General features: G+C 35.4%; 1 protein-coding gene across 2 annotated transcripts in view; it reads left to right on the forward strand.

Moving 5' to 3' along the window:
* LOC123566171 (methionine synthase-like) overlaps positions 1 to 13220 on the forward strand; it is a 149417-nt gene that overhangs the window by 60350 nt on the left and 75847 nt on the right. For both annotated transcript variants that reach the window (XM_053549113.1, XM_053549110.1), the window contains exons 11-12: positions 3591 to 3783; positions 4754 to 5080. In XM_053549113.1, the coding sequence (XP_053405088.1) occupies positions 3591 to 3783; positions 4754 to 5080 (520 nt within the window). The remainder of the gene's footprint in view (positions 1 to 3590; positions 3784 to 4753; positions 5081 to 13220) is intronic.

Genomic DNA, 13220 nt, shown 5'->3' on the forward strand with positions numbered 1-13220 from the left:
GCATTATAATAAGGTCCTTTACCAACATTGTTCAGTTGGGGACACTAGGCCCCTTTTCAAGGGCTGTTAGAGCTAGAAACAGAAATACCTTTAAATAAGTTCTCATGAACTGCTTGATGTAAACTAAACCTTGTCTTGAGCATCAGTAACCCCAACATTTGTTCAATTTGGGGCTCTTAGCCCCTTTAGGAGCCACTAGAGCTAAAAATAGAAATACCTTTAACAAAAAATCAGAAAAAAGCCTTTAAATGACTTCTTCTGATGAACAGCTGGCTGAATCTTCATCAGGCTTGGCTTGTGGCGTCATTGTTAGGTTCCTTTCTTATGTTTGTTCAGATTGGGACACTTGGCCTTTTTTTAGGGGCTATTAGAGCTAAAAATAAAATTACCTTTTAATGACTTCGTTCTCATGAACAGCTTGAATGAACTTACCAAACTTTGTAGTATCATTGTAATGGTTCTGCTTTGTCCCTTTTAAGGGACATCAGACCTAAAATCAGAAAAAAACTTTTAATTAACTTTTATACACTACTTAATGGTTTTTCACAAAACCTGGTTAGAAGACAGGTCAGATGGTCTGAGTCCTCTTCAGGTAATAAGAAAATAATCATTTGATCAAGATCAAGGTTAGTGTACTAAATTTTGCAGCTTAAAACTGTTTGCTGTTTGATGAACTTGGCTTTCATGTAATTTCCCCAAATCTTTTTCAGAATAAGCTGGTAATCTTAGGGAAACATTTCTGATCCAAACATTTTCAGTTCCAAGCAAATTTAGGTGCAAGAAATTTCACTATTAAGTATATATTTTGTTTGGTATAAAGCAGTCTGTCAGAGTGCCTTATAATGCAACAGATCATATTCATATTGCATGTTTTGACTGGCATTTTAACCTTTAGCCTGCTGGCACCAAGTGATTTTTCCTTTGCGACCAGTGCAGACCAAGCTCAGCCTGCACATCCATGCTGGGTGATCATGGTCTGCACTGTTCACTATTCAGTCAGTAAATTTTCATTGAACACCCCTTCAAAAAATAAATGGTATTGCCCAAATTGAATGCTGGACCAGTCCATCAGGGTAAAGGTTAAAGAATAAATTATTATACCCCCACCAAACATGTTTGAGGGGGGTATATAGGAGGCAGTTTTGTCGCGTCCCGTCCCGTCGCGTCCCGAAATCTATTATCTCAGTTATTACCAAATGGATTTGATTCAAACTTAAAATACATGTTCCACCTTATCACCCACATCATGTGACACAAGGTTCATAACTCTTGACACCAAGTTTTCATGAATTATGTCCCCTTTTACTTAGAATTTAAGGTTAATTTTGTTGTATTTTTACTATATCTCAGTTATTACTAAATGGATTTGATTCAAACTTAAAATAGATGTTCCACCTCATCACCCACATCATGTGCCCACATCATGTGACACAAGGTGTACAACTCTGACACCAAGTTTTCATGAATTATGTCCCCTTTTACTTCGAATTTAAGGTTAATTTTGTTGTATTTTCACTATATCTCAGTTATTACTAAATGGATTTGATTCAAACTTAAAATAGTTGTTCCACCTCATCACCCAGATGATGTGACATAAGGTGCTTAACTCTGACATAAATTTTTTATGAATTATGTCCCCTTTTACTTTAAATTTAAGGTTGATTTTGATGTATTTTCACTATATCTCAATTATTACAAAATGGATTTGATTCAAACTTAAAATAGATGTTCCACCTCATCACCCACATCATGTGACACACGGTGCATAACTCTGACACTAACTTTTCTTGAATTGTTTCCCCTTTTACCTAGAATTTAAGGTTAATTTTGATGTATTTTCACTATATCTCATTCTGATTGGCTTAGAGCCAAAGGGAAGTAACCTTTTTTTAACTTTTGTACTGAGTTTCTTCCCCTTAAATTCCAGGAATTAGTCTATTTTTAGAAATCCTATTTTTAGATTTTCAGTATTTTAGGTATTTTTCTAACTTTTTATACGCCCGTTTGAAAAACGGGACGTATTATGGGAACGCCCCTTGTGGGCGGATGGGCGGGCGGCGTCCACAGACCTTGTCCGGAGCATATCTTCGACATGCATGGAGGGATTTTGATGAAACTTGACACAGTTGTTCACCATCATGAGACGGAGTGTCATGCGCAAGAACCAGGTCCCTAGGTCTAAGGTCAAGGTCACACTTAGAGGTCAAAGGTCAAATTCAAGTATGACTTTGTCCGGAGCATATCTTCTTCATGCATTGAGGGATTTTGATGAAAGTTGGCACAATTGTTTATCATCATGAGACGGAGTGTCATGCGCAAGAACCAGGTCCCTAGGTCTAAGGTCAAGGTCACACTTAGAGGTCAAAGGATACAAGAATGAAAACTTTGTCCGGAGCATATCTTCTTCATGCATAATGGGATTTTGATGAAAGTTGGCACAATTGTTCATCATCATGAGATGGAGTGTCATGCGCAAGAACCAGGTCCCTAGGACTAAGGTCAAGGTCACACTTAGAGGTCAAAGGATACAAGAATGAAAACTTTGTCCAGAGCATTTCTTCTTCATGCATGGAGGGATTTTGATGTAACTTGGCACAAATGTTCACCACCACAAGACAGAGTGTCATGCGCAAGAACCAGGTCCCTAGGTCTAAGGTCAAGGTCACACTTAGAGGCCAAAGGTCAGATACAAAAATGACTGTCCAAAGCATTTCTTATTCATGCATAGAGGGATTTTGATGTAACTTAGCACAATTATACACCATCATGAGACGAAGCGTCATGCGCAGTTCCCTTCTTTAGAATTACTTCCCTTTGTTGTTACTATAAATAGCTTATATTGTAACTTTTTCATTACTAGACGTAGGGAAAAATCGAGACCATTTTTTGTAGTACAACATGCATGTTACATCCAATTTTGAGGTGTATTTTGACCAATCTCTACCTGGTAAGGATTTTTGTGTGGACTTACAATTATTTTTTTTTGGAATTTTTTTTTTTTTTTTTTAAAGATTAACTTCCCTTAGTTGTTACTATAAATAACTTATATTGTAACTTTTTTATAATTGACTGTAGGGAAAAACCAAGACCACTTTTCTGTGGTACAACATAGTTGTTACTTTCTAATTTTAGGTGTATTTTAAGGTATCTCTACCTGGTAAGGAGTTTTTTTGTGGACTTAGAAAAACAAAAGAATTACAATGATTACTAAACAACCACAAAATTAAAATTACATCTGCAAATACAGGTGCTAGAGTAAAGAAATTTGCTGTGACGGGCGTATATTGTGACATTCTGGCACTCTTGTTTATTATAAGTCCTATGTAGAAAGTAAAAACATTTTTCTGTGGTAACATGGGTCGGTAAGACCCTTTTTTGTATTCACTTTTAGTGTATCTCTAATATTAGAGATTTAATATATTTACTTGTATTACTATACTAGTATTATACTAGTATTACTTATATGTGGAAGCCCAGGATGAAGTACTCCAAAGTATTTTTAAGATTCCTTATGGTTTCCATTCTTCTGTGACAAGACCGTATGGTGGGGGTATGAGTCACTCCTGTGACAGTTCTAGTTTTTGTTGCAGGGCAATCAAAGAAGCAGTTGAGCAATATGAGCCAAGAATACCTCCAACCTCTATCAATGAAGGTTACATGTTACTGTCTGGACTGGAGCCCACAAAGATAGGACCTTACACAAACTTTGTAAACATTGGAGAGAGATGTAATGTTGCAGGTTCTCGCAGATTTGCTAAGTTGATTACCAATGGCAACTTTGATGTAAGATTAGCACTATTGCTATATAATTATTCATTACAATATTAATCTTCTTTATGTCTTGATTTTTATGTCTCCCACGCTGCTGTGGTGTGAGACATACTGATTTACTCCTGTCCGTCCGTCCATGTGTCTGTCTGTCACAAATCTTGTCCGCATTCTAAGTTGAACAATTTTCATCCAGTCTTCACCAAACTTGAACAAAATGTGTTTGCCAATAAGTCCTTGGCCAAGTTTGATAACTAGCCAAATCGGCCCAGGCACTTCGGAATTATGGCACTTGAATCACCGAAAATCAGCCTTTTTACTCTTGTCCGCCCTCTAAGTCAAACATTTCTCATCCGATCTTCACCAAACTTGAAGTAAATGTATTTGACTATAAGTCCTCGGCCAAGCTCGATAACTAGCCAACTTGGCCCAGGTACTTTGGAATTACGGAAAAATCAGGGGTGCATATTATACACGGGTATGTACAGTAAACTAAACTTAAAAGCCTACCCTATAGAAACTTGGCATGTTTCTTTAATATCATCTATGAGCTATTGTGCATGGTCTCTTGATTTTCTATTGAAGCAGTACTTTATAATAAGTTACTTGGGCAATACTGATACAGCATCATGTAGCTCATTTAAAAACATTAAAAGTTTTTTAAGGGGTGGGGGAGCATTTCTGTATGCCCTTTTTGGACTTGTAATGTAATGGCTCATGCATCTGTTTGTTTGTCATATTTTCAAACAGATGCATGAGCCATTACATTGTAAATCCACTTTTCCAAAAAAGAAATGCTCCCCCACCCCATAAAAATACTTAAATGTTTTTAAATATGCTACATTTCCTATCATTGTACATGGTTTCACCTAGAGTCATGAAACCATGTACAGTGATAGGAAGTGTTGTGCACCAGTGTCCTATCGGCACACCTTGTGTTTTTTCAAGTGTATCAGTACTTGTCAAACGCATGCTTTACTTGCAGGAAGCTTTAACAATAGCTAAAGTGCAAGTAGAAAATGGTGCACAAATTCTGGATATAAATATGGATGAAGGAATGTTAGATGGTGTGGCAGCTATGACAAAATTTGTGAATCTAATTGCATCAGAACCAGACATATCAAAGGTTCCCCTGTGTATAGACTCATCCAATTTTGCTGTCATAGAGGCCGGTTTGAAATGCAGCCAGGGAAAATGTATTGTAAATAGTATAAGTTTGAAGGAAGGAGAGAGAGACTTTATTGACAAGGCACAGAAGATAAGGCAGTATGGCGGTGCTGTCGTCGTGATGGCATTTGATGAGGAAGGACAGGTATGTAATGATTTAACTATAGTAAGAATAATTGAGCATTTGAATAAGATTAACCTTGAAAAGATAACTTGACAAGTATAAATATCTAAAAGCTAAAACATATGGACGCAAAAACATTACAGGCTTCTAGGTAAGCAGGACTGCTAAGTGCGAAATAATACACTTTCTGACCAAAGACAATAGAAATGTAAATAGCTTCCTTGATCTAATGCTAACAATTGTTGATTAAAGACATTTTTATCAATAAATGTTTTTGCCCCCCCCCCCCCCCACCCCCCCAGGGGCACTTAGAGTTAGGGCTGGGTACCGCCTTGAAAAAAATACCGCGGTATACCACGATTTTTTCCTAATTACCACGGTATATACCACCATTTTTATTGAAAAACTCTCAGAAAGACTTAATTTCTTATGAGCAACAACGAAGACTAGTTACTTGACTAGAATTAAAGAAAAAAATACACTGGAATAATAACTTGACTAATGACTAGTAAGATTAATGACCCTTAGTATTTTTTACCAGCATGTATTCGTCGGAAGATTGTCTCTAGGGAAGCACTGGGTCACATGTATACAAATAGTATGAAGGCTTCATCAAATCGTTTTCAAACAAAAAATAATAAATTTCGACTCAACTTTTTTTATACTATTTATTTCTTTTCGAATACATGCAAATACATACCGGGATATTTTAAACTATCATTTAAACAAGAAGTCGGGACTCGCCGAATTTACCAGACTCAAAGTAAAAACAAGTGCACCCATGACGTCATCCATCTATACGGAATAATCCGGAGGTTTTCGAAGGTTTTGATTGGGGATCACGCGGTCGATCATGCATGTTCAATTGTACCATTGGGTGGTTATTTTTGGAAACTAATAATAGTAGCATGGGAATTCCAGAGATATAAATTGGAAAATCATGCATGGTGTCATTTGCTGTTACGGTAGGCTACATAGACAATGTAAATTAAAAATAAACAGAAGTAGGGATAATGTTGATAAAATACCGGTATTCCCCGATGGTACTGCGGTATCGTACCACGGGATGATGGTACCACAGTTACCGGTAATACCGCGCACCTCTGCCTAGAGTTGTCCTTGTCCATCCATCTGTCTAAATTTGTGTCGTTTATATCTCAAAAAGTATTTGACCCAGAATCATCAAACCTCACAGGATCAATATTCATCATAGGAAGTTGTGCACCAGGGGTTTTATTCTGGATCTCACACAGGCAGACCAGAGTTATTGCCCTTGACTAAGTCAAAAATATGCATAAAAAGGTCCTAAGTTTGTGTCGCATGTGTCTTAAAAAGTAGTTATCCCAGGATTATGAAACATTACAGGAATATTATTCAGCATGTGAAGTTTTGCATCTTGGGTTTTGTTAGAGATACCACTTGGTCGGACCAGAGTTATTGCCCTCAACTTAGTCAAAAATATGCATAAAAAGGAATAAACGTTGTGTTGCACAAAAGTAGCGAAGTTGTGTACCTGGGATTTTGTTCCAGAGTTATGGCCCTTGATTGTCAAAATATGCATAAATTGGATACAAGTTTGTTTCTCATGTATCTCAAAAAGTATTAGACTCAGAGTCATAAAACATCAGGGGATTGTTGTATAGCATGTGAAGTTGCTCACCTGGTGTTCTGTTTGGTATTTCATTCAACCAGTCTGGTGTTATGGTCATTAACGCAGTGAAAAATACATATCAAAGTGTTTACTGCATAAATGAAATTAAGTTATGTCAATTTCAATTGATATGACCAAAAAGTGTTTTGTCAAATTTATGAAGTACATTTGTGTGATACATGAGTAAAACCAAATATTTCCTTCCGCGGCACCCTATGACTGGAGTTGATTAAAATATTGGTGAATTCTGATCACATGGTGGTACTTCCTATTATTATGACTGCATTTCTGGAATTTTTCAATCCATCCATCCATCTGTCATTCCATTCGTTTGTCCGCAATTTCGTGTCTGGTCCATAATATTCATCAAGGGATTTTAATATTAGGTTAGAGAACACCAATTGTTTTCCCATAGGCTTCCATTATAATATTACGGCATGCACGGCCCTCCATAAATCGGAACTAGTATATCCAATCACATTTTTTTCAAGAACTTTCTTAAATCCACCGAAATATCAGATGAAAAGCATATGAATAGTGATACTTAATTTAAGTAATTTTCGTGTGAATGGGATGATCCCCTGTTTATGTCGTTGGCATGGTAGGAGAAATTCATTTGATAAAGTTTTTCAATACACATAAAATTTAGCAAATTTTGTCAAAAATATATAATGAAATACTGTAAATACAGTAAAAATATTCCATTTTTTGGTTTGTTTACAAGACTGACCAATCAGAACGGACAAACATTACCTTATACCCAGGTATACACTTACCTCATTCCCAGTAAGTTGCCTGTACTTTTTTGAATTGGTGGTCTCTGATTATTACTTGGCATAAATATTCCCCATGATAAAACGATATGTCATGCGCAAAATCCAGACCCCTAGCTCAAAGACATGTCATGTACAACATTTGGAATCCTAGCTTAAAGGTCAAAGTCACACTTGGAGTTCAAAGGTCAATTTTTTTTTCCTGTCTGGTCCATATATTTGTCATGCAAAACTGGATTTAAATATTAGCTGGCACAAATATTCCCCTAGATGAGACAATTTGCCCTGTACAAAACCCAGACCCATAGCAAAAAGGTCAAGGTCACACTGGGAGCTCTATTCCCCTAGATGAGACAATTTGCCCTGTACAAAACCCAGACCCATAGCAAAAAGGTCAAGGCCACACTGGGAGCTCTATTCCCCTAGATGAGACAATTTGCCCTGTACAAAACCCAGACCCTTAGCAAAAAGGTCAAGGCCACACTGGGAGCTCTATTCCCCTAGATGAGACAATTTGCCCTGTACAAAACCCAGACCCATAGCAAAAAGGTCAAGGCCACACGGGGAGCTCTATTCCCCTAGATGAGACAATTTGCCCTGTACAAAACCCAGACCCTTAGCAAAAAGGTCAAGGCCACACGGGGAGCTCTATTCCCCTAGATGAGACAATTTGCCCTGTACAAAACCCAGACCCTTAGCAAAAAGGTCAAGGCCACACTGGGAGCTCTATTCCCCTAGATGAGACAATTTGCCCTGTACAAAACCCAGACCCATAGCAAAAAGGTCAAGGTCACACTTGGAGCTCAAAAGTCTACAGGGCTTTTTTCCTGTCCGGTCTGTAACCCAACAATCCATAAAGGGAATTTAATATTACTTGGCACAAGTGTACCCCAGAATAAGCTGATATGTCATGTGCAACACCCAGACCCCTATCTCAAAGGTCAAGGTCACACTGAGAGGTTAAATGTCAATAGTATTTCTTTCCTGTCTGGTCCATAACTCTGTCATCTATTAAGTGGACACAGCTGTTCCCCATAATGAGACAACTTTTCTTGCAGAACACCCATATCTCTAACTCAAAGGTCAAGGTCACAGCCAGAGGCTGAAGGTCAATAGGGTTTATTTTCCCTGCCTGGTCCATAACTCTATCATCCATTAAGGGATTTTAATATTACTTAACACATATGTTCCCAATAATGGGACAATACCATGACCCCTAGCTCTAAGGTCAAGGTCACATTTGAAGGTCAGAAGTCAACATTGATCTTTTCCTGTCAAATCAACATTGATCTTTAACAGTCAAGTTTGTAAAACATTTTAATATAGCTCATTTATCATATTGACCCAATTAAAAAAATCTGTTTATGTAATTTCTTCAGAATAACTTCCATTTAAAATGATGATTTTCATTTTTTCTCATACTTTCTCATCAGTTTCAAAATGAAATGTTATCAAAATTGAAATTAAATACTTCTTTATATTTATAGATGTTATAAGTTGTCAACAACTGGAGGTTTTTATATATACAAATTTAATTCAAATGTTGTGTTATAACATGGTATAATGATATAGTAAAATATTGTTTATGTTACGCGCATATAGCCAATCTGCGCATTTGGTAAATCGCGCAGCGCAAATAACCAATTTGTTATCTGCGCAACGATTTGTAAATCGGGCAACCTTATATATTTCTTATATGCGCAGGGTAACTGTCTTGCGCGTTTGGTAAATGAGTCTGCGCTTTTAACATACGGATGATATCTCCCGATAAAATTGAATATCATTAGAGGGTTAGACTTGTAGGCCTACATAAAACTGTTTTAATTTTAAAACTGACGGTGATCAGGCACGCGGAAAGGTGTGAATTGACTGTGCTTAATTTGTAAAGAACATTTTTTTAAAGTAAATGAGCGTATTTTTCACATCGTACACAAAAGAAATTAGCCCAGCATTCATTATTTGCATTACATAATCTATTTATAGTATTTAATCAACTAGAAGTATCCATAACTGATAAATGTAAACTTTTTGATAGCCTAGTCGGATCTATCTTGAATTATGGTGCAGAAGTTTTTGGTTATAATGAAGGGAAAATATAGAACTCATCCATTGCAAGTTTCTGCGAAAAATTTTGTGCGTTAAAAAATCAACTAATCTAGATGGATTATACGGAGAAACGGGGCGATGTCCAATGTGAATTCAACGAAAACTGATTTTAATGAAATATTGGTTAAAATTAATATCACTAGATAATAACTGCTTGTTGAAACGTATGTATAGAACACTAAAAACTGATGCTGATAATGATAACTCTTATAGTGGGAAAAACTGGGCCCATCAAATCAAATCCATTTTAAATGAAATCGGAATGACATACTTATGGATTAACCAAGAAAATATCCAGATCAACTTTCAAGTTATTAAAAACAGAATAATTGATATATATAAACAAGTGTGGTACTCAAACATTAATAATTCTAGCAGACTGGCTTCGTATAGCCTTTACAAACACTCATTTCAACTTGAAGAATACCTTAATCATGTAAATATTAGCAAATATAGAATATTACTGGCAAAATTTAGACTATCTTCTCATAACCTAGCGATAGAATCAGGGAGATATGAACAAGTCAGACGGGAAGACAGACTGTGTTTAAACTGCAACATGAATGTAGTAGAAAACGAATATCATTTTCTATTAGTCTGTCCAAAATATTATATGTTACGTAAGAAATTTTTGAAACCATTTTTTTGCCACTGGCCAACTGTTCATAAGTTTGAAACATTAATGTCTTCAAAAAATTCTGTGACACTTAATAATCTATCCAAGTACCTTTATTTTGCTAATAAGGAACGAAATAATGTGTAATAGATTCTATTTTGTGCTTTACTTTAAATAGTTTGCATCGTTATTGAAACGCTTTTTTATCTACAAGTATTCTTATTATATTTGTCTTACTTTGTAAACATACTTCATGTTAGGACTTTCTCTGAAAATGTCACATGTTCTACTCCCTGCATGCATTGAAATAGTTTGGCTATAAATGTAAATGTGTTTAATGCCAAATAAATGATATGTTATGTTATGTATTTATGCGGTAATTTCAATGAGATGCTCACGTCCCTGGTAGTTTATGGACTAAACATTTCTGTTGACGACGGTATTAAGAGTCATTTGTCATAGGTGTTAAAAAACTTTAAAATGATACAAAATATCCAAAGAATATTTAATAACACAAGTTTTTTTTATTTATTTTTATTAGTTTTTTTTTAACTTTTAAACGCCGTAGCCTGTTCGGGATGTCGATCCAGCGCTAATATCAAATCATGAAATGACACCGATATTTCACATATATATTGATCATTTCTTACAGATCGTATTGATATTTTTTAATGTTTTGTAGTACAAAAGAGTAATTTTCGCCAGAACGTGAACAAATTTTTGTTGCTGCGCAAGATGTGTCCTGCGCTAATATAAAATCTGGAAATTACTCTGATAATATGAATAACTGCCATAAACAATGCTAACTTTTACATGGTTTAACAATTACAGACTGATATTGCAAATCTTGGTTTTAAAAATGTGTCATGAATTTATTTCAACATCAGTAAATTCATGGGAGTCGGTCACCAGGTTTCAATATCTGCAGTATGATACAATATGCAATAAAACTCAAAGATGCGTGAAGGTGTGATTTCCTTCGGATAGCCACATCGTCCTCTCTATTCTTTTTATAACTAAAGTATTTTTACTTCATTCGATCACACGCAGTCATTTTATACTGGATATAGAACATAAAGGAGACTTATATAAAAGACTGAATTGCCACACACTTCCCACAATTCACCATATCGCTTTTTTTCATCATATTAAAAAGCGCAGTTCTTTTTTACCAATGTGAGCATATCTCTTGATATGGCCAAGATTAAAAATAAAACAAAACTAAGCAGAATTAAAAGACGATTCTTACAGATCTTTTATACTTATATCATTTTTTAATATTTTATAGTGAGACAGATAGAATAACTAATAAGTTTCGTCAAAATGTGAACGAAATTTTACATTTTGTAGGTACGCAAGATGTGTGACCTGCGTTAATAGAACTCTGAAAATTACTCCGATAACTTGAATATATCTTTTATAAAGCATTTTAACTTTTACTTCGTTTTTCGATTACAGTCTTAAAATGTAGCTTTTGAAAATCTGAATATAATGTTTCATCCGTAGCCTGCGCGGGATGTTGTTCCTGCGCTAATAGTAAATTCTGAACTGACGCCGATATTTCAAACATATTTCATTTCTAAAAGATACTATTTTTGGAGTAGAAAAAAAATAGAAAGAAGCGTGATTTCCGTCATAACGAGAACGAAATATTACATTTGTTATCTGCGCAAGATGTGTTTGCCCTGCGCTAATAAAAAATCTGGAAATAATCCTGATAACTTGGATATCTTTCATCAACCATGCTAACTTTATCATTGTTTTGTGATTACAGGCTGTAATTGTAGTATTTGCCAAATGAATATTTTGTTACATCTGTATCTTGCGCGGGATGTCGGCCCTGCACTAATAAAAAATCTGGAAATGATCCTGATTACTTGAGTATCTTGCATAAACCATGCTAAATTTAACTTTGTTTTATGGTTACAGACTAAAGTTGTAGCTTTTGCAAAGACAAATGTAATTTTAATTCTGTAACCCGCGCGGGATGTCAGTTCTGCGCTAATAGCAAATCCTGAATTTTAAATATATTTAATTTATAAAACATATCATTTATGTACCTTTTAAAAATGTAGTAGAAATAGATAGAAACAAGAGTGGTTTCCGTCGTTTCTGTGCTAATAGAAAGTTTTAACATTACTCCGATAATTTCATATGCTATGTCAACTTTAATTTTGTTATTACAATTACAGACTAAAATTGTAGTAGAATATAAAGTTACTTCTACATAATTCGCGGGATGACAGTCCTGCACTAATCGCAGTTCCTGAAATGTCAACAGTATTACAAATCTATGTCATTTCTTACAATTTTAATTGAAAATTTTTTTTCATGCTTTTATAATGCAAAATAAATAGAATAACGAGTAAATTCCATCAAAACTTGCACCAAAGTTTACATTTTGTAGCTGCGCAAAATGTGTGTCCTGCTCTAATAAAAAATCTGAAAATTACTCTGTGTACTAGAATATCTTTCATAAACCATGTAAATTTTATCATTGTTTTAAGGGCTGAAAGTCCAGCTTTTGCCAAAATGAATATCTTGTTATCTCTGTAATCGGCGCGGGATATCTGTCCTGCGCTAATAGCAAATCCTGAAATGATGCCGAAACTTCAAATATATAACTCTCACAATAGAATGACGTCACGTTAACGTGCGTTGACGTCAAAGGTTTTGTTGCGACAAAGATAAAGCGCTTGTATATTTATCTACTGTTTTAGATTAAGGGCATACTGGTATTGGAATCGAAATAGTTTATAGCAAAACCATGTTTTAACACTCTTTATACACTCGGGCGTTCATACGTCGTACAAAAAAATCACTCGGGATGCGCCCTCATGATATTATCACGCCCGACGTATAACCGCCCGTCGAGCATAAACATACATAGACATACATCTGCGCAGATAACAAATGTAAAATTTCGTTCTCGTTATGACAGAAATCACTCTTTTTCTATTCATTTTTACAGTACTCATTTGAAAGTTTCATAAATAGTGTGTTTTATGAATGAAA

The sequence above is a fragment of the Mercenaria mercenaria genome, chromosome 1 (genome assembly GCF_021730395.1).
Source record: "Mercenaria mercenaria strain notata chromosome 1, MADL_Memer_1, whole genome shotgun sequence".
NCBI classification, from domain to species: Eukaryota; Metazoa; Mollusca; class Bivalvia; order Venerida; family Veneridae; genus Mercenaria; species Mercenaria mercenaria.